This window comes from Oncorhynchus keta, chromosome 34, assembly GCF_023373465.1.
Source record: "Oncorhynchus keta strain PuntledgeMale-10-30-2019 chromosome 34, Oket_V2, whole genome shotgun sequence".
NCBI classification, from domain to species: domain Eukaryota; kingdom Metazoa; phylum Chordata; class Actinopteri; order Salmoniformes; family Salmonidae; genus Oncorhynchus; species Oncorhynchus keta.
This window is the reverse complement of record NC_068454.1, coordinates 36001538-36023702: the sequence shown is the minus strand read 5'-3', so window position 1 is coordinate 36023702 and position 22165 is coordinate 36001538. Positions and strand designations below refer to the sequence as shown.

Below are 22165 nucleotides of genomic sequence, written 5' to 3'. Positions count from 1 at the left end.
TGAATAAGCTTATTTTCCTCCCCCTGATTTGCTTTGGGGTCTGTGTTATTAAAGAATAACATCAACTACTAACATACCGCTTGCGCCAGGGATGGGGAGCAAAGCAGGTAATCGTCTATGTAGGTGTGTTTCTCGGGAGTGTGAAAGCTGCTACTACACATTTGCTGAATGTTCAGGGAGCTAGCACTAGCCCAAATAGGACAGTGAGGTATTCGTAGCCTGTGCCTTGACAAGCAAGACTTAGAAAACTCCTGTGTGCTGGCAGTTTATTTGAAAAACGTTTCCTGCGGGTCGACTGATATGAACCAGCAACTTTCGTTTGGGAACCAGGAAGTACCGGGAGTGGAAGCCTAGATGGCTCTCTGCCGATGGTATTACACTGGCCGTCCACTTCGCTTAATAGAGAGGACATTTCCTGCTTTAGTATCTGTGTCGAGTTGCCAGTGGTTATTGATTGCAAGGGTTGTCTCAGAGAAAACTGCAGTCTGTACTCCTTTGGAACTGTGGACAAGAACCAGGGCTGGACTGTGCTTGTGCGCCAGTTCCCTGCTCTTGCGGTGAGTAGCCCACAGGTTGGTTGACTCACGCTCACCAGTGGTACCGGAACGCACTCTGGTGGCATTAGAGCGAGTAACCCCTTCTTTGTATTCCTTGAAAAGGGCAGTGTTAAAAACACTGAGATATGGGGACAGTGCTAGGTGGCTAGTGACAGTTTGTCTTCCTGCCTCAGCTGCTGAAGAAAGAGATGAGGGGAGAGCTGTGGCACGGAGGGCACTCAGGTTTAGAGTGGGCTTCCTCTGTCTTCCTTGAGAGCGAACGCATGAGAATGGGTCGCTGCACAAAGGAAAGGGGAATAGGAGCACAGATGTGCCTCTCCCCCACTGTGGTGTGTGCTCCACCCGAAAGGTGGAAGACTAGAACACAGAGTGATCTGTTGGCTGTGCTTCTCTGCCGCTGGGGCGGGCGCCACTTCTTTCCTACAGGAAAATCAACTGGATGGGACATCGATGCGGCTGAAGCGAAGGGCCGATTCCCCACTGTCTGACTCTGTACTAAAACTTGGACAGTAGGTTTGCTGCATGCTCTGTATTTGGTCGCTCAGTAGCTCTTAGTTCGTAGAGAGGGAGAGTGGAGACCTGGTTGCCACGATATCTGGGTCTGCCAGGCAGGTGGTGGCAAAGCAAGCTGAGATAGCGGTGAGCTAGCTGAGGTAGGCTGCTGAACGTTTTGCCCAGCATAGGTTAGCCGTGGTACAACCAGCCTTGCCGCGTTAGCTAGCCAATTAGAGGCCGTCTCGTAGATCGGATCACAGCGTAGAAGGACCGGTTCAGTTAGTAAGCACTAAGCAAGTTAATGCTAGGCGAACTAGAAAACGGGAAATAAGCTAGCAACAGCTAGGAGGTGGTAGTTAGCATGAACCGTGATGGCTAGTGGCATAGCTTAAGTTAGCATGGGCCGGTACTTGGTCAAAACCTTGTAAAACTCGCAGGACTCGTTAGAATTCTGCCTGAGCATGTTCATTTCCCATGGAGTATGGGTCCCATTATAACTCTGGGAAAAAAGTTTTGACAACTGGCTTAGGCGTGAGATAGTCGACGCTTAGCCGCAAGGCTCTTGTGTTAGCCATCCAGTGTTCACCCAGTGGGGTAATAACCTAGCTATAGCTAGCACCTCGTTAGCCAAAGAGATCCGCACCAGTAGCATTGCTTCTTCCGTCTAGAGAATGTCTTTTGACCGTGGCATGGTGTGGTGTATCCGATCAGCCAATGAAACGATTGAAAGTTAAACGTACTAAATGAGAGAGCAAGCTGGCAATACCACAGTAGGTGGGAGAGCCAGTAGCAGCCAGCATCCCAGCATCATCGAGCTGCCAGCGCAAGAGCAAGGTGGTTTGTGTGCCTGCCTCAGGCGGGGTAGCAGTGGACATAATTTATTGATCCGGGCATTCAGGTTAGGCCGTTGTTAATCCACTATTACCCTTCCTTTGTTCCTAATTTGTGGAAAAAGGCCTGCTAGCCTGATAGAGCCTGCTGAAAATTAGCCTTGACAGGCATGAGCTAGCTTATTAGGTGCCAAATGGCTAGCTGGGGCGGGAACTGTGTATAAAAGCTATAGCCGTGGTGGGCTTGTGTAGGCTTTAGCTAGGTTCTTATAGCAAGCAGTGCTTGTGCTACCGTATGTGCAGGTAGGGAAGTCGGTCTGAGCTAGAAAGCAATGCTTACGTGGATAGCTTGCTTTCCAACGAGCTAGCCGTGTTAGCTTGCGCCTTGCAGGGTGGGCTTACCAAGTCTCTGTGTTTACCAAGTGGGCTAGCAGCCTAGTTAGTTAGCACAATGTTAGCGAAAGGAAGATAGTCTTTGTTATTCTTGAGACAAACAAAAGCGTGGCTCTCGATCGATAAGCAGTGACTCTAGGACGGTCGGTAGTGGGTTGAGCTAAACAAGAGAGCAAGGTAGAAATTCTACCCTTTCAAGTAGAAAAGATAGCCAGCATTGTGGCGAGCTAGCCAAGACGAGGGAAGAAAAGCAGTGAAGACAATTCTTACCTGAAATGAAAACATTCCTTTCGGGTAAAGTCACCCAACACAAAAAACGAAAGCTGAAAAACCCAATAATGTGTGATTGTGACTCGCAATGGGGGGCGTTCCTGCATGTGGGTATTCCTGCAAATACATGAACGCCCTCCCTTAAGCATCCCATTGGTTCCTGCATGTACACCCCACTCCAAGCACACCATCTTCATACTTGTTTGACACTTTTGATATTCTGAATTGTGGGCCACAATAGGCAGAGTATAGTGGCGGCATAACCTTAACGGCACACCTGTGAACAGTTAAATAGGAAAACAGATCAAGTCATGCTAAGGAAAGCTAGGCAAAACTCTTCTGTGACAAAGAGAGGTGAGAATGATCAGAGGGTCGGCGAATGGCTCTTTAGTATGAGGGGAGGGACTCCCTCATTCGCCACTCAACCTGTCTGTCTCCAACAAACGTCGTCTATGATTGGTTCTTCAAGCTATGTAGAGATTCTGTTGAATCCCACTTGTGAGATATCAAAACAAATAATTGAAAGAGAGCGTCTCTTACCATCAAACTTTTTATGCCTGGAGACGAAGGTGCTTCGCAATTCTTTACTAGTTTCATCAACCAGGTTCTCTAACTCCAGCTTGCTTTGTTGACCAAACTTGTCCTCCATTTCTGAACTGCAACAGGTATTGCCCTGGGGACATACCCGGAGATGGTCACCTGCAAACAACAGAGATGGTATTCAGTCACACAGATTCCTGATGACCCCCATGCAATGTTCCCTTTAATATATTTGGGCACTGAGCAAATTTCAGGTCTGCTGTGTGCAAACTCGAATGTTGTGAAAATTCTGTGCAGCTTCCGGCCGGCATTTACAGTGAACAGTGAGGCTGTACCCACTTTTTGGTTACAGTTTTAACAGTGGTGAAGTGGGATACTGTGGCAATTTCATCATAATGTAGGCCTACCAGAGTGGCCTACCATCAAAAACAATGGAGAAAAACTTATCATAACATTTTAACATGAAAATTGCTGTTTTGTCATTCAGCCTACAGTAGCAGCCAATGTGTGGTGTTCAATGCCTACATTCCATGAGACAAACATGCAGGGCTTGACATTAACCTGTTTATCCACCTTCAGATAAGGAGGTGACTGAAAATGTTGTGTTTGATGCAAAAGAAAATCTCTGCCTATTGGCAATTTAGCTTATTCAAAACCGTCTGAAAGTACAAAACTTTCCCTTTAAGACATAAAATAGCTCTTTATTATACCCTGATGAAGACAGCTTGTCTGTCGAAACGTTGGACATAAATATTTTTGCATCTGAGCCCCTAGTGTGCGGCTATAACTGGGATTATAACTCAGTAACTAGGAACGAATATGAACAAATGCACGTGGCTAAATGCAGCTCTCACTTTGATCTCAAAAGAAGCGCGTCTACTCATGACCGCTGTAGCCTAAACGCAGTCCAGTTCAAAGTGAATGGCACAGATCCATATATGGCAATGGCCATTTGCATATAGGCCTGAGTTATGCATGTCAATGCAATAGAATCCTAATCCAATGCGCTCATCCTACAAAACAATCTCCAGCACAGCTAGATTTGCATACAAAATCTTAAATAGTTACGTTTTGTTTGGGTATATTATATTACATTGAAAGTGGCTAATATTGCTTTGATTCGATCACAATTCCTTCAGTAGAGTGAAACGTCGATAGTGATAACTAAAGGGGAAACCTGTAGAAAGTTGAGTGAAGTCCAATCTTGTGCTCTTCTGTGGCAGTCTGAGGGGAGCTGCACGCCCCGCATGTATGCAGCTTAGAGGGAACATTGCCCCCATGTAATAAACAGCAGACCCAAAACTAGAACACATTTCTATTCATATTCTGATCCAACTCACACAAGGATGGTTGACAAACCTACGGTTTTGCTGTGACAGAAGGGTTGCTGATGTGAATATTTTTAGAGTAATATTAGTAACGTCAGACTAAAAATAGAAACACAAATCATTATCTTCAGGACATTTACAGTATTGATGCTGGTCTTACAATGCCTCGCACTTCTCGCTCACTGTCCATATGCAGTCGCCTTTCCCTATTTAATTATTAAAGTCATATTTGTCAAGCTGTGCTGCTCACAACATGATAACATAGTGCTGTTTATGCCTTTAACACAAATGGGGGCCAAAATCAAAATCTCTCACATAAGCTAGGGGTTAGCTGCTGAAACTGATTGGATCAATTCTAGTAACAGCTTTTTAATAGACTGTTGTCTCATTTTGAACCAGTCTCTACATGCAACCACTACTGAATTTAATTAAAGAGCCCATTGTTGTAAAACTGACAGATATTTTCAGGTCTACCGGTGAGAGAATGCCATTGGCTGCTGTTGTTTTTTTTGTCTCTAACAGGTAGCTAGCTATCTATGACAGCATCCGCTATCTAGAGGTGTTGATTACTCTAGTGTGTGTTTTTGTTGACTCTACATGTTACTGTATTTTCAATACCGACCATTAAAAGGGGGGTTGTATGAGGGTGTGTGCCTGTGCAATGTACTGTATGACATTCTGCTACATAACAAAGTCACTTGTGCCCGATGGGAGGAATCCCTACATATGAATTACCCATTGTGTGTGACTGTGAAGTCAGGCATGAAAACATGAGGCAGCATCCATCAATCCAAAGCATTAATACATCCAGTATTTGGATCAGATATCAGCGCTAGCTAGTGTCACAAAGTAAAGGCATTGAAAACATCATAGCAATATGCCAGAAATAGCCTATAACAGTAATCCTAAATCTGGTTGGATGAGACAGTGGCAGACAGCATTTCCTCAAACACACACACGCATACACACACGCATACACACACAGACACACACATATAGAAATGTGTGTCAGAGTTGTTACCTCTCCCCATGCAATCATTCCATTCTCCCAACATTCAGCCAGCTCCCTACGAACAAAATGAAATTAAAATTGCCAGCAGCCCACAGATGAAATTCATGCTCAGCTCCACTTACCACTTAAGGACAAAGACATGTGTTTCTCTGCTGTTTATGATCCCTCTCTCCTACTGAGCGTTCAAAAACATTCATGGTGGTTTTTGCCAAACATTTACAGTAAATGAAGGAATCACGAGACACAACATGAGGAAATGTTTGATTTGACAATGGCTGTAGGATTAACAGTTGTTTGGAACAATGAGTGATCAGTTCATAATATTTGGAAGTTGTCCACGGATCATAATGTATTCTCAAACACCTTCCATTTCTTTCTAGCTTCTGTGTCCTACCATTGTTATAATGGAAAGTGTAACATTTCCAAAGGGTCGTCAGCGTAGCCAGTAGGGAGAACAGCGTGAAAAACGATTTATGATATAGCCTACCATTCAGAAGGAAATCACATTGCAATTGATGACATCCATGAAACACTGAACTGAATTAAAAGTTAATGATCGACATCATCATTCCATTTTCCTAAACAGCCATTTGTAGGGCCATGATGCTGATTCAGCTCTCTATCCATTTAGTAGTCTCCACACACTATGCAATATCACTATGAAGACCAATGATGTGGCTAAATAATCTGATCACGTTATGACTAACCAATGATTCTTGACTTTAAAAAATTGCTATGTTAAGTGTGTTGATGATGCAGGCTTCATGTTTTGTTAAAACCTAAAAGCAACCAACCATGTCACACAAACAGCCCTCTAAAAATGACCTAATTTCCAAAGTCTCCTCTCTCTCGCTCACTACCCAAATAGAATTGAGATGTAATTTACTCAGACACCTGCAGGCTAACCAAACTTTGAGAATCAGTTCAGCTTCATCTGGCAGAAGCTGAGCTGACCTCAGCCATTAAGTAGAGAATTAACAACCCACCAGTGAGGGCAGGAGGTGATGTGAGGGCAGGAGGTGATGTGAGGGCAGGAGGTGATGTGAGGGCAGGAGGTTGAAACCCACACACAGTTTGTTCACAGCTAACTCTCTTTTTTGTCACAGCTTATGACTGTTGCCTGCACCTTAAACACAGGTTTGTTTAGTTTGCAGGTCAAAAGAAAACTCAAAAGCTTTAGGTAGGTCACTGCCTGTGTATAAAGGAAAAGTTTGAGAGACAGTTGTTTAGTGGACACTTTAATAGGCCAAAGGTTGGAAGGAGTCAGGGAGGTCCCACTGGCCACAGGTCTGAGTGCAGCTCTCCATCAGACGTGTCACCCACAAAGAGCTCCTCCACACTGACACTTAGACCGTGCAGAGTGTTCCCGCAGTCTCAACAGAGCAAAACATCACTTAAAATGAGTCTCTCGTACATCAACATCCCATAAGGGGCTTTCAAGGAACTTCTCCACTCAACCAATGTAGCCTGTATATCCTTTATGTCCAAGGTTAAAACAGCACAGTGGACACACAGATATATTTTTGTTGGTACACAATGGAATACAATTCCCCATTAGGCAGAGAAGAAAGAGAGTGGTTCACACAGCATACTCTTTGAATAGCTTTAGTGCTGAGCGATTAGTGCTTTTTGAGGTCGGTTAGGTATCGGTTCGATTATAAAAAAATACATCACGGTTTTCAATTTCAGTTTCGATCATTTTTTTAGACATTAAATGCACTATGCATTACGTGGGTTGAATGATCTAACAACACATAATAAAACAATTAATACAAGTCCTATGCTGGTAGTGTCTGCACTTACTGCTTATCACTTATTAACCATCATTTATTCACATTACTTTAATAAAATATTTGTTTTATATGCTGACGTTTACATTTTATTCCAAGTCGTCATCTCTATGCTGTCTGACAAAATCACTATTTTAGTAGTTCTTAAAAATAAACAAGGCATACTTTTATGACTGCTCAACGAGGTCTCCGTGTGTGCTCCACACAGACCGGACAAGCTGGTGAGCAATGGATTATGGACCTTGTTGTTAATTACCACGTTCTCTGCACTAAACTATGTAGAACCCGGGATGGGCAACTGGCCCCCCAAATAGTTTTTTATTTATTAAATTTTTTAGGAACTCAGTCGGGGTCTCATCTTACTATTGCGAGTTAGAATAGTAGAATACACAAGGTGCAATTTTGAAATGTGGTTGTGCATCATCAGTTTTCTCTTGTTATGTTAGTCACTGATAGTCAGTCAATTAGTCCATGTCAGCAAAACGTCGATCAGTTAGTTGTTTAAAAAACGAAACATAACCGTAATGTCGGTTAATCGCTAAATAGCTTCGAAAAGGCCTATCTTTAGAAAACGACAGCTTATGCCTGCAACAAGATAAACATATATTGCACTGTTTGTACAAATTTCATTCTGGTGATATAGTGCCCGAATACTGTATATCAGGGTACCTGGTCTCTCATAGTAGGGTGCAAAGCAGTGCACTACTGCTCCCCATTCCTTAGCTCTGGCCCCTAGTCATACAATACTTTTGCCTAACGTAGTGCTCAGTGTATCGTCAGCTGGACCTGGACCTGGGCTGTAATGGCTGAGGGGGACATTATTTCCTGCTAATATCATAGTATGAAAGTGGGCCTCTGGCGAGTCATCTAGTATTAAGAAGGCTGCGAGGGTGAAATAAAGAGAAGTGTCCCAACGCAACCTTGCGGCAGCACCAGCCCATCCCCAGCCTCATCCCTGTCCTCTCGGCTATCAGAGTTGTCAGAATGCAGCACGAGGGCTCTACTCCTTCTTGCCTCCCCAGACACAGCACATTTACACATGCATGCAAGCATATGCTTGTCCTCCCATTGTCATGTAAGCGAATTAAATCGGGGGAAAAAATATTGAATGTTGTTGCAGTGATTAGTATACTGGTTAGAGTGAGACAGAGTATGAACAATTGTGTTCACATACTGGAGATATGTGTGTGTGTGTGTGTGGGCAATAGCCTACACTTGCTCTGTTTCTTCAAAGGCACAAACTAAAGACGTGTGGGGGCATACAGATATCTCATTGTAATACTGAAAATGTGCAAATGCGGTTGCGAGGTAATGAGGCTTATGCATGCATTGAGTGTTTTATCAACAGCTATATGAGCTGCCTTCGTGAGTCGCAATTACTTCCTGTCACTCCAGTGTCTGTAATCAAGCAGTGTCAGTCAGATCACCTCTCCCATTATCTGTGCTGATGAAGCCTTTCCCTGGGCCTAATACAGGAAGACATTCATATTCCACACCCTACCCCACTAAGGTGTGCTTGTCTTTACTTTGCATACTCAATGCCATGTCGGATGGAAGCTTCTTACTGCCACTTAGATGTGAATTTACTCATGGACTGATTCTAATTGTGCTATGATTTTAGCGTTCAGAGTAGCACAGGGCAAGTCTGTCATGTTCGAAGCACCTGACCCTCGACGGCTATTAGACTTGCCAATCATCCTGTAATCTACAGGAACACCCTGGTGAAAATGTTTTAAAACAATCAGTAAATCAAGTCATTGCAAGCCACTGTGTAATATCAAAAGTGTTATAACAATATTTCACGTTCACGACCTACACTGACAGCGACCTATTTCAATTGACATATAAAACACTAGGACCACCACCACTGTAGAAAAAGTTACTCGACCTATTCACCGGAACTGGGATTAGCCAGCTTTGGGAATGAAAGGTGTTCATGTTACATTTCCATGCCAGAAAAGGTAGGCCAACTCTCAGAAGTATTCATCAGTGTACCTGGCCAAACAGACCCAAAGCATATGTGCACTGCCATCTGGTATGCCTCCCATGGCTCCTGCTGCCATACGTTTACAGGCCTGATGCTTAGAGCTACATCTTATAGAACTAAAACAACATAGCCATCAGTGACATATTAGTCATTTCGGGAAGGGTCAAGAGGTACTCATGATGTCAGAATGTCCAGCTGCTTTAGAAATGAATCCATTTCACAGGACTACTGCATAAGGTCAGGCAACAGGAACATTCAACAGATTCCTAAAGCGCTTTGGCCCTGGACATTGATTTCATCTGCCCACTCATTCCACCCCCTGATTAAGATTCATATCATGGCTAAAGAGTTATGACTGAGTTATAGCCAGCATTGATCCAGGTCAGAGGAAACCTCTGCTCTGTCTTTGGGACACACCCGAGGTAGTTATCTACTGTGCTTTAAGGGTAGATTACATGTTCGATTACATTTAGTTACATTTAAGAGGGTAAGGGGGGCCTGAGAAGTTGATACTGTAAATGTTTGTGCAAATGCCAAGTCAGAACAAACATAGTTACTGTGGCACTATATTTATGAGTCACAGAGACAGTAAAGGTGTTATTATGGTAAAAACAGAACGAAGGAGGGAGGAGTTTTACCCATCCCTCCCGTCAATGTCAGTGTACCTTTTCCTCCTTATTTTAATATTCACACTTTACAACTTAAAATGTGTCCACACGAAATACTATTGAGAGATCACACTATTTTAAATAAAGTGATTGAGGTTACGAAGGAACTTGATCGTGCCTTTTTAAGTGGTGGCTCAATTCGATAGGCAAGGAGAGTTAAAAATATCAACATTGATCTGAAAATTGCCATCTGTGTTTTCCTCACTACCGGAGGTATCATCCTTTTAAAAAACAAAACAACAGGTGTTATTTGGAATAGCAGATTCTAGCTAGGACTTACATCAATCAATATGGAATGACACTGTATTCCCCTAGCATACTACACCATGCCAGGACTCCAAATTAGAGGGATGCCCCATGTTTTTAAATAACGTTATATGCTGATAAATGTCCTTTGAATGAATTTGCAAATGTTCAAATAAGCAGCACAGTAGGCCTACAGATGATTGTGTCACATTTTACCTTCAACATAATGACATGGTGGTCTGGTCTGCGTCCTCAGGAGAGTCAAATGTAAAGGAGATGTTGGACTGTCAAATGTTAATATCTAAATGTCATTGTCATTGCATTTCAAATTGGGCCAAAAACTCGCAACTCGTAGGGTTGTGGCAAGAATAATTGATTTTCTGAGCAAATTCATTCTTATTACAATAAGATGTTTCATTGCAAGAAAAAATATATATTCTAAGGGAATTTACACAAACAAGAATAAAATAAGAAAGAAATAGTATTAGGCTACTCCCTCTGCTACTGAAAGCAAATGCTGTTTCAAAAACTGCCATATTCTCAGGAGAGAAGTTGAAAAAGCCTTGTGGGTAAACGGGCTCTCTAGCCAATATAATGCATTTTCAGGATCTGTTGATCCTGCCATACACAGAAAATAGCCATTCAATGACATTTGAAATCTGGAACATTCCATTTTCGAAGGTCCTCATGCTGCAGCTGAGGTGAGTTGTACATCATATCAGATCACTCTACTGTGCACTCCCTTAAAATTCAAGGCTAAAGGTTCAAAGTCTAAAAATTGCTTTCCAAAAGTATTGTGGAAGTCACTTCAAAGCAATTAAATGTCACAGCAGTTGGATTCAGAGCCAATACCGGCAATGTGACTGGGATAGCACCTCATTGGATGAAAATGTCTACGATGATACCTTTGAAACTGTACCAGAATAGGTACCTTCAACAATGATGATGCACATGACAAGAGGGCATATATTGAAAAGGCTAAACCTATAGACAATCCTGTAAAGAAAACCCAAAGACCATGTACACTACAGTGTGGAATGAAAAGCAACGCTTAATCAGCATACATACGACCATGTCTGGCTTTGATATTTATTGGGGACTATGTAATAAAATGAGTGGAGGAGGAATGGGAAAATTGCTGAGGACATTTGATATACATGGGCAGTGGGCCTAGAAGCCCCAGAGAACGACGAGCTGCTAGCGAGTGACTCTCTTCTGCGTCAACCTGCTAACTGGAGCATGGCAAAGGACTTACAGGTAGCAGCTGGTGGCTGAGAGTAGATACTAGGAAGGCCCTAAGGCCTGTACTGATCATTGCCTTTCACTCCTCATTTACAGCTTACTACCAAGGCACTGGGCTTCATTAGTGCCTGGTGGCTTGTTACACTTCTGGTATACCTCCACCCTCCACTCAGTGGCCAAGTGGCCTGAGAGGGGAGAGGACACACTTCTAGCGCTCAATACCTCCCCCATGGCCCCTTACGCAACATGCAAACTCGTTGGCCCCTTCCCAGGAGCAGTGAAAAGACAAAGCACTCCTACAGGTGCACATGTCTAGTCTGATGTTGTCAACAGGACTGACGTGGCAGACATGGGGCTAAAGATAGATCCAACGACAGCGACGAGGTATTCAAGGGAGCTTTGTTTTCTGATGGCTCACTGTTGTGACAGGCTGAGGGGAAATAGGGAGCTATAAAGTATGACTGAACCTGGTTGCAACAGACACGGGCCAGGTCTTTTTTATCAATACAAGAAGATCCACTGATATCCAAGGAGGGTATGTAAATGATCAGTGCTTCCAGAGTTGCTTGAAAAGTTAGGAGTTGACTAAAAGTTACACACATTCAATGTGTGTAACAGTGAATAATGGCGCCGGAGGAGATGACTGCCGTTTTACGATCCCCTAATCAATTGTGCTATTTTGTGTTTTTCCGTGTTATTTGTAACTTATTTTGTACATAATGTTTCTGCCGCCGTGTCTTATGACTGAAAAAAGCTTCTAGATATCAGGACTGAGATTACTCACCCCGTACTGGAGGAATAATTTTTCTTTAACGAGTTGGACGGGAAGGATTTACTTCAAACGCCTGACAAGGCTCTCATCTCCGTCATTCTCAGGAGAAAGAGATGCAGATATAGAGGACGAAGGTCTGGGTGCCTTGCAAGGATCTGACAGCGAGTGGGTAATCTCCCTTTACCATCTGTCCTATTAACCAACGTACAATCAACGTGTATCTTACCAGCGGCAGATTAAAAACTGTAATATCTTATGTTTCACCGAGTCGTGGCTGAACGACGACATGAATAACATACAGCTGGTGGGTTTTATGCTTTTTTGGCAGGATAAAACAGCTGGTGCACGAAATCCAAGGAAGTCTCAAGGTTTTGCTCGCCTGAGTGAGAGTATCTCATTTATATTTCATTTCATCATTTAAATTATTCGTATCTGTCTATTTACCACCACACATCGATGCTGGCTCTAAGACCGCACTCAATGAGCAGAGGCGGCACTCCTAGTGGCTGGGGACATTAATGCAGGGAAACTTAAATCAGTTTTACCTCATTTCTACCAGCATGTTAAATGTACAACCAAAGGGAAAACAAACTCAAGACCACCTTTATTCCACACACAGAGATGTGTACAAAGCTCTCCCTTGACCCCCATTTGGCAAATCTGACCATAATTCTATCCTCCTTATTCCTGTTTTCAAGCAATAACTAAGCAGGAAGCACCATTGACTCTGTCAATAAAAAAGTGATCAGATGAAGCCCATGCTAAACAGCCAGCAGCATACCACCCTGCATACCACTGGCTTGCTTCTGAAGCTAAGCAGGGTTGGTCCTGGTCAGTCCCAGGATGGGAGACTAGATGCTGCTGGAAGTGGTGTTGGAGGGCCAGTAGGAGGCACTCTTTCCTCTGGTCTAAAAAATATCCCAATGCCCCAGGGCAGGGATTGGGGACACTGCCCTGTGTAGGGTGCAGTCTTTCGGATGGAAATGTTAAACGGGTGTCCTGACTCTCTGAGGTCATTAAAGATCCCGTGGCACTTATCCCGTGGCACTATTTAAAAGTAGGGGTGTTAACCCCGGGGTCCTAGCTAAAATTCCCAATCTGGCCCTCAAATCATTCACGGTTACCTAATAATCCCTAGTTTACAATTGGCTTATTCATCCCCCTCCTTTCCTCTGTAACTATTCCCCAGGTCGTTGCTGTAAATGAGAACGGGTTCTCAGTCAAGTTACCTGGTAAAATAACAGATAAATGTAAAAAAACAACAGGACTGTTTTGCTAGCACAGACTGGAATATGTTCCAGGATTCTTCTGATGGCATTGAGGAGAACACCACATCACTCACTGGCTTCATAAATATTTGCATCGATGACGTCGTCCCCACAGTGACCGTACATACATACCCAGACCCAAAACCATAAATTACAGGCAACATCTGCACTGAGCTAAATGGTAGAGTTGCCGCTTTCAAGGAGCGGGACTCTAACCCGGAAGCTTATAAGAAATCCCGTTATGCCCTCTGACAAACCATCAAACAGGCAAAGCGTCAATACAGGACTAAGATTGAATCGTATTACACCGGCTCCGACGCTCGTCGGATGTGGCAGGGCTTGAAAACTATTACAGACTACAAAGGGAAGCACAGCCACGAGCTGCCCAGTGACACAAGCCTACCAGATGAGCTAACTTCTATGCTCGAATTCGAGGCAAGTAACGCTGAAACATGCATGAAAGCATCAGCTGTTCCAGACGACTGCGTGATCACGCTCTCTGTAGCCAATGTGAGTAAGACCTTTAAACAGGTCACCATTCACAAGGCCGCAGGTCCAGACGGATTACCAGGACGTCCTCAAGGGTGTGTGCTCAATCCCCTCCTGTACTCCCTGTTCACTCAAGACAGCATGGCCAGGCACGACTCCAATATCATCATCAAGTTTGCCGATGATGCAACAGTGAAAGGCCTAATCACCGACAATGATGAGACAGCCTACACGGAGGAGGTCAGAGATCTGGCCGTGTGGTGCCAGGACAACAACCTCTCACTCATCATGATCAAGACAGAGGAGGTGATTGTGGACTACAGGAAAAGGAGGATCGAGCACGCCCCCATTCTCATCGACGGGGCTGTAGTGGAGCAGGTTGAGAGCTTCAAGTTCCTTGGTGTCCACATCACCAACAAATTATCATGGTCCTAACACCCTAAGACAGTAGTGAAGAGAGCACAACAAAACCCATTCCCCCTGAGGAGACAGAAAAGATTTGGCATGGGTCCTCAGATTCTCAAAAGGTTTTATAGCTGCACTGACCGCAAGTCACTACAGAGGGTAGTGTGTACATCCCAGTACATCACTGGGACCGAGCTTCCTGCCATCCACAACGTCTATACCAGGCGGTGTCAGAGGAAGGCCGTATAAATTGTCAAGACAATGGACCTAGACTCGGAGTGCCAAGTCTCGGTCCAAAAGGTTTCTTAACAGCTTCTACCCCCAAGCCATAAGACTCCTGAACAGCTAATCAAAGGGCTACCCAGACCCCTCTTCTACGCTGCTACACTCTGTTTATTATCTATGCATAGTCACTTTAACTCTACCTACATGTACATATTAATTACTTCGATTAACCGGTGCCCCCGCACATTGACTCTGTCCCATAGCCTCGCTATTGTTATTTTACTGCTGCTGTTTAATTATTTGTTACTTAAATATTCTATTTATGTATTTTTTACTTAACACTTATTTTTGTTAAAACTGCATTGTTGGTTAAGGGCTTGTTAGTAAGCATTTCACTGTTGTATTTGGCGCATGTGATGAATGACAAGTTTACTTTATTTTATTTGGTGTGGGCAAAGGTGATCATTCATGACTTTCAATTTCCTAAAATATTGGTCTTTCACATAGGCTTCATATCACTACAATCAAATCATCTTCTACAAAACATCCCTAACCCAAACAAGATATTAATGCCAGGTTATATTAACATCACCAATCAATGAAATAACATATCCAGTGAGATTTTAATTGGATATCTCTGACAGACTAAAGACCTAGAATCCATTCTGACAGCGAAAGTATATTCTTTCACACAACACAAAGTAATGATGACTTGCGTTTTAAAACATTTATTGTTTACAGTCTCATGAGAATGATTGGTATTTCTTGTAAACGTGTATGCTCAATACACTTAATTCAACAGTGATGAGATTGTCAGACACGTATTATTTATTCATAATTTCTCATTATTAGTGCCAAGGAGGATGCCCTGCCTATGTGACAATGTGTGCCATCTTCTCTGAGATTACACGAGAGAGCTGACAAGCCTCATTTAAATAATAATGAAAATAATAAAATAAACCGTCACACAATTCTACACTATCTGTCAAGACATTCAAGTTCAAACAGGGACAAGGGACAATGAAAAAAATAAAAAATAAAATAAAGTCATGGAGAGACTTTTACCTTGACAAGTTTTTTTTAAACTATTATCCATCGCCATTGAAAATCAAGGCAATTATAGTCTTTATTGCTTTAAGAGACTAATTTAAAATCAAGAAGTGTACAGAGAGGCTTAAACATAAAGAAAAAAAGATGTGCCTGCATATGAAAAATGGCAACACTCAAAACTAGAGCCCACTTAGTGCTAAAATCAATCACAAGGGTGTAATGGTATAGGAATTAGCATTTAATCTTCCAAGCTCTCGCCTCGAAATCCATCTCCCTTCTATGGCTTGAATTATAATGACACTATACTGTATCTAGAGAGATTGTAGAACTGAACACATTGTGATAAAAAGCACTTGTCAAGTCAAATATAATTCTGCTTACATGGAAACTATGAATTACATGTTTCCAGAAATTAGTTTGACGGCACGTGTGATGAAATGTGCAAATTGTATTGGTGGGAAGATAATCAAAACAGTGGACCAAGTGTGAACGCACAGGGAGTTATATCAACAAGGAACAAAGAATGAACTAGGAACATTGGAATAACCTCGATGAATTATCCACAGCAAGATAAATGCTCGATTGCACATTTATATAAAATATAAAATAACTAAACACAAAAGGGGACAAAAAAAAACTCTCTCCTCTTGTCAACTTAATTTCTTGACAAAAGATATTGGCAGCACCAGCGTCTATACTCTGCAGGAGCTTGTTGATATGCTTTGAGCAACTGCACTGTTATTCTGTTGTTCTCCCTGAGAGGCTGAAATAGTAGCAGGCAAACCAGAGTCATTCCTCCTGTTCCGAGAGGGAGCTCCTGTTGAGAAACCCCATCATGCAGCCCATTTTAGTATTCATGAGCATGATTAATCGCATGGAGCTGGAAGAGGCATTTGAGAAATCCACTTTGGCATGGAAAAAAAAGAGATGAGTGTTTGGGTCCCTGGCATTCCTGATGATACCTCCTGTGTGTGTCACGGTAGGAAACATTCCGATTAAATCAACAGACTATAGCCCCCACCCCCACAACCGCCACCACTGCTATTATTTACATCAATTCCAATCACTGCCAATCCCAACAGTTCAATTAGGTGCAATTCCATCACCATCCTTTTCATCAGCTGGACATTGAAATACAGAGGCATACCACCACATGTGATCCTTGCCAGAATTCCCCTCACAGATCCCTCTCCTCATCTGTGTGTGTCAGTGGGGAGGTCATCATAATCTGACAATGCATCATAGTAATACGGACGTATGCCACAGAGGCCAACAGATTCACTTGGCCATTCTCTCTGCTCCCATTTTGCCCTTTTCAATCTATTCCACAACTTAAGTCAGGATGAGGACCTGTGCACATTACACGGCTCAGCAGAGATAATTTGACTGCTTGTGTACGCAGCCATGGACCACATCAAATATCAGCACCGTTATTTCGGTCTCATTCCACTGCTGGGAACAGGGAGGCTGAGCTGGACATGAAATGATAGGGTCGAGCTGGGACAGCTTGAGAAGCTCCACAGACACAGCTCGGGGGTGTGTGTGTGTCTTGTGTTCCTAATAACACACATCTACCAGGAAGGGTCTAGCAGTCTGTTTGACTCATCTTCCAAGTCACCCCGTCGTCGCTTCTCGTCTTGCGTATTGGTTAATTCATTGGGTCAGTAAATGGAACCTGAGATAGATCTTTCACGAGCCTGCATGCAGGGCTAGTCTTTCACCAGGGCATTGATGGGATTGGATGAGGGAGGACGGTATGTAAGGAACTCACTGACAGTTTATTTAAATACAGGGGCAAGAACTTGTAGAGGAGATGGAGGAGCACCGGACAATTTTTGCTGCGCTGACAGTCCACTGATTTAGGGCGTAAGGTAGCGGTGTCAAACTCATTTTGCCCCGGGGCCGCATTTGGTTATATTTCCTCTCTGTCAAATTTTGCAACAAATAGTCCTCTATCTATTATTTTAAAAACGTTATATGCTTCTTGACTGTCTAGCTTTCATTTCGGATGATTAGCGAGCTGGACACAGTCAAGAAACTGTATTAATGTCGGTCCATTATAATTTCTACCAAGGTTCGTATGTTGAGTTTGTCTGGCCCGTGGGCTGTATGTTTGTCACCCCTGTTGTAAAGCAATGCACTCCGCAGCCAGTCCACTTTTTCAGTCACTCTTGTACTTGCTGACAACTTGGACCAGGGACTCTTCAGAATGTACAGGCCAGGTCCCGGAGTATTACTGTACCAACTGGGCCTGCAGGCACTGACTCATAGCAGCACTTCTATCAATAACGCTGACACCACTGCTGACATTCCACCTGACCTGGCTGATGCTGACCACACACGCTGCTTCAGCTCAGCCATTCAATATAAACTACTGGTCTGAAACGATAGGAGTGGGTGTAGCATGCACATAACTGTAGGATGGACTCTCTTGAAAGTGTAGCTTTGAGAAAGCTTCAATAAGCCTAAATTATGATTGACAACTTTCTTATGTTGGCATATGCGACAGCAGTTGGTTCCTCTGATACTGTTTTAATGTAGCATTATATGAAGGCATTTTCATTCCAATTAAGTTATATTTAAACCCCTAATTAATTCTAATTAAGTGTGCGATACATAGAAAAAGGTTGAGATGGTGCCTATCGAGTAAAATAAATAAATAAATCACACATTTGTATATCAGAGACCACTGAAAAAGAGTAGAACCATGGACAATATGAAGCCAAAGGGATTTCATAAGGATATGAGAGGAATTCCAGTGCCTTACATCTAATTTGATGATGTCCAACATCTTTAGTCTCTAAGGTATCTGACATCAAAGTCATGCTGGCACACCCATCTCTTTTTGACCACAATTAGAGGTTGATGGCCCTCCTCTTGGGGAAAAGGCCAAAAGCAACAGACCTCAACTCAACCGATTATTCAGTGACGATCCTTGACTAGGATTTAATCATAAACACATTGTGATTCAAGGCAAACAAAAAAGCAAGCAATGCACAGAGTTACCTGTCCTATCTCACGGTTAGAATTCATGTTAAATATGTTAAGGATTGGCTTCGCACCAATGCCTAGAGTTACCTGTCCTATCTCACTGTTAGAATTCATGTTAAATATGTTAAGGATTGGCTTCACACCAATGCCTAGAGTTACCTGTCCTATCTCACTGTTAGAATTCATGTTAAATATGTTAAGGATTGGCTTCGCACCAATGCCTAGAGTTACCTGTCCTATCTCACTGTTAGAATTCATGTTAAATATGTTAAGGATTGGCTTCGCACCAATGCCTAGAGTTACCTGTCCTATCTCACTGTTAGAATTCATGTTAAATATGTTAAGGATTGGCTTCGCACCAATGCCTAGAGTTACCTGTCCTATCTCACTGTTAGAATTCATGTTAAATATGTTAAGGATTGGCTTCGCACCAATGCCTAGAGTTACCTGTCCTATCTCACGGTTAGAATTCATGTTAAATATGTTAAGGATTGGCTTCGCACCAATGAAAATGTCAACCTCGACAGATTATGCAGCAGATAGACTTGTTTTTTTCCCCACCTCAATAATTTAACATGCATTACTCAGATCAGCATTTTCCATCGACTGGCATGCTGGTTGTATACTATTGAAACTTGACAAGAATCTTAGATGAGGCACCATTTCTGAGTTTATTGCAAACAAACACGGTGGTCGTGACACAGGAATGTTAACATCGCTAGTAGGAATAAACAAAGGATATGCACACAATTGTGTCAGCTAAACACACATGAATTGCTTCAGCCATCCGCTGCTGAGGTGTTGACATTGCATAAATCACATAGGCAGTCATTGCCATTCCTGAAGATAAATGGGGTCAACGCCCATGTGGGATGTGATCAAAGCAGTGCCATACAGCTGCATCACTCGGAGATGAGAGACACTGAGGTTTTCATCCATTGGAGATTAGATGGCAACGACAGGAGCGTGCCTACATCTGAGGGATTTAATCAGTTAGTTATTCAAGCCTGTCTATGAACAGGTGTGCTTGTTATCAAATATGCAGCCTTTTTTTTTTTTACCTGTGCCAGATTTCTGTCTGTAACTACAGAATTATAGGATCTAAGCCATTATGACATTAATGGTCTGGGCAGACCAAGTGCATATTCATAAGGGGAGGGAACGAGGAAACAACTAACATCATGAAAATAACATGTTGATCCACTTCATGCATCAACCTAACAATATCTGCACAAAATCGTTGAAACATTCCTCCTGACAACTCTCTTGCGCAAATGTACCCTTGTGAATGCTTGATCAGAACAGTGAAGCAATAATGTTTTTTCTGACTGAGCCAGCCAGCCACAGCTTGACTTGGGTGGGTCAGAGAAATCCAAGCCTCCATGGCCTGAAGTAGGGAAAGTCCATATAAATATTTCTGAAGACCAGCTGGTTATCATAATATTTACATGCACCTTACAAAAACTATAATAATAGCATCATGCCAGCATTAACCTATGGTTGGCACATATGTGAAGTGGAATGGATATTGGATGGAAATGGAATTGCACTGACTTGCGGGATCGTTACATGGCAGTGTCATGTTATCAACAGGACAGAAATCAGTCCAGTGCATGCCTGATGATGCATTATTTCGACACAGGGGCGCATAGCAGACACAGAGACCTCTACTGGACACAACAGAAAATCTAACACCACCAGGATTATTCTGCTGCTGTCATTTACATATTATACAGCATGTTAGAGAAATAAAGAAATCACTTTATACAGTCAAATATTAAAAATAGCAATATGTCAAGGACTACTTATATTCTATTTTAGTGTAGTGGATATATTTAGGATGAACTTTTAACCAATGAACGAAAGCATAGAGAATGGGAATGTTATACACTTGGCTATTGTGATATATCTGCATAATTAGACGACTTTGAGTTTAAATAGCTAAACAGTTTGATGTATGAGGGATCGTATTGTTGGATATTAAAAAAGATTTACTGCCATCCTGTTGAAGTAACCTAGATAAGGACAGTGTTAAAACGGTGGGTGTTAAGTTGTACTAGGCTAATTATTATTATTTAGAAAATAGAATCACTTTTTTTATTATTATTATGCTACATTTATATCATAATACATGTCGTTCATACATAAAAATCAACCCCAACTTTATGGATGACAGGTGAGTATAGCCTTCATCTGAATCTGCCTTCCACGCAGAACAACGACATAAAGGCTACTTTCACATATATATCTCGCATTATCATAATGAACAGTTAAATCGTTCAATAAAAGCATTGTGCTTCGTAGTGTAACGGCACCTGTTTTCAAAATGTTATTTCACCTTTACTTGCTCAGTGTAAATTACTCCTATAGCAGTCAGTGTCGGTAGTTAAACTTTACAATTTGAATAATACAGTATATGAGTTTCGCTCATAAAGCAAATTCTTATCCAGATGATATGGTTAATTATGCAATAATATTACTCACTTTGCAACTATGGACTGTGTTGAATAGTTTACAGAGACTAGCCTACGTATTGATAGGCAGCACTCAAATCATTCCTTTCTTACCTGACATTTGTTGGAGAGGAACATTTTCAAAGCGGAAGCCTTTTGCGATAGAAGCTTCTTTAACCCCACTGCAGTTACGTGCTTTAAAATCGGATCCAGCTGCAACAGACAGCAATGAGAAAGTCCAAAGGACCGTCTGGTATCTCAGCATCGTGCACTTCTGTGATTAATCCTTCTTTTATCCTCTACTGATTCCAGTTTGGAGAGGAACTCCACTGCAGTGCATACGCAGGTAGCCTCTAACAACTCAACGTTTAGTGGTTGACACTTTTCTACAACTGTGCATCAACACTTCCTTCTCAATCAACGTCTGTTTATTTTGCCACCAACGGTGGTTGAGAGTCCCGCGTTGCGGCAGAAAAGAGGATGTGTGTAGTGAGTCCAGGTAAAGCCACAAAGCCACATGGATCCAACAGAGAGCGGGCTCCTCAACGTGTTCACTCAACTTCACTAAGAAAGCGACGTCGGGGAGGATACATTACTGTAGAAAGTCGAAAAGCTGAGGACTGGAGAGGAGACCGCTATGTGCTCAGATGCACAGAGCGGGCGCGAAAACACGGAATGGAGTAAATTGTCAGAGAAGGTTTTTAGTCAAACCTGACATTTATTATCAGAAAGAAAATCTCTGGAATAACTAACCTCTTTACAGCTGTGGTGTGACTGAGAGTCCAATGAGTTTAAGTGTCCCTATGTGGTACTGGTATATTGGTCTGTGTTGTGTGGAGACCATTATTGACCCTTTCAGTGCTTTATTGGTTTTGGAGCAGTTTAGTCCAGGGTAGATCAACAGTGGATTATCATCATGGCTGCAATAACACAGTTATACAAGGCGAGGGTTGGTGGTGAATCACTTCCACCTCTGTTAAGCTTTGTTTACATCAGCAGTTTGAAGTGACTCACATTTATTTGCATATCTGATTTGAATCTGTTATTTTTCCTGCAGTCTGAACAGCCGAAAAGCACATGGAATCAGATATTTCAAGCAACATTTCAAACCACCTTTTTAGACTATCATTTGGCGTATTGTGTTGCTTGCTAGC

The 22165-nt window shown here is 42.5% G+C and overlaps 1 protein-coding gene across 2 annotated transcripts in view; it reads right to left on the bottom strand.

The window, feature by feature from the left end:
* LOC118367017 (glypican-6-like) overlaps nucleotides 1-21726 on the bottom strand; it is a 112309-nt gene extending 90583 nt beyond the window's left edge. The window contains exons 1-2 of one of the 2 annotated variants that reach the window (XM_052493750.1): nucleotides 21126-21726; nucleotides 3086-3244 (exon numbers count right to left, since the gene is read on the bottom strand). In XM_052493750.1, coding sequence (XP_052349710.1) covers nucleotides 3086-3244; nucleotides 21126-21276 — 310 coding nt within the window. In that variant the 5' untranslated portion in view covers nucleotides 21277-21726. The remainder of the gene's footprint in view (nucleotides 1-3085; nucleotides 3245-21125) is intronic. The other variant, XM_035749943.2, reaches the window with a different exon arrangement.
* Nucleotides 21727-22165: the final 439 nt, after the last annotated feature.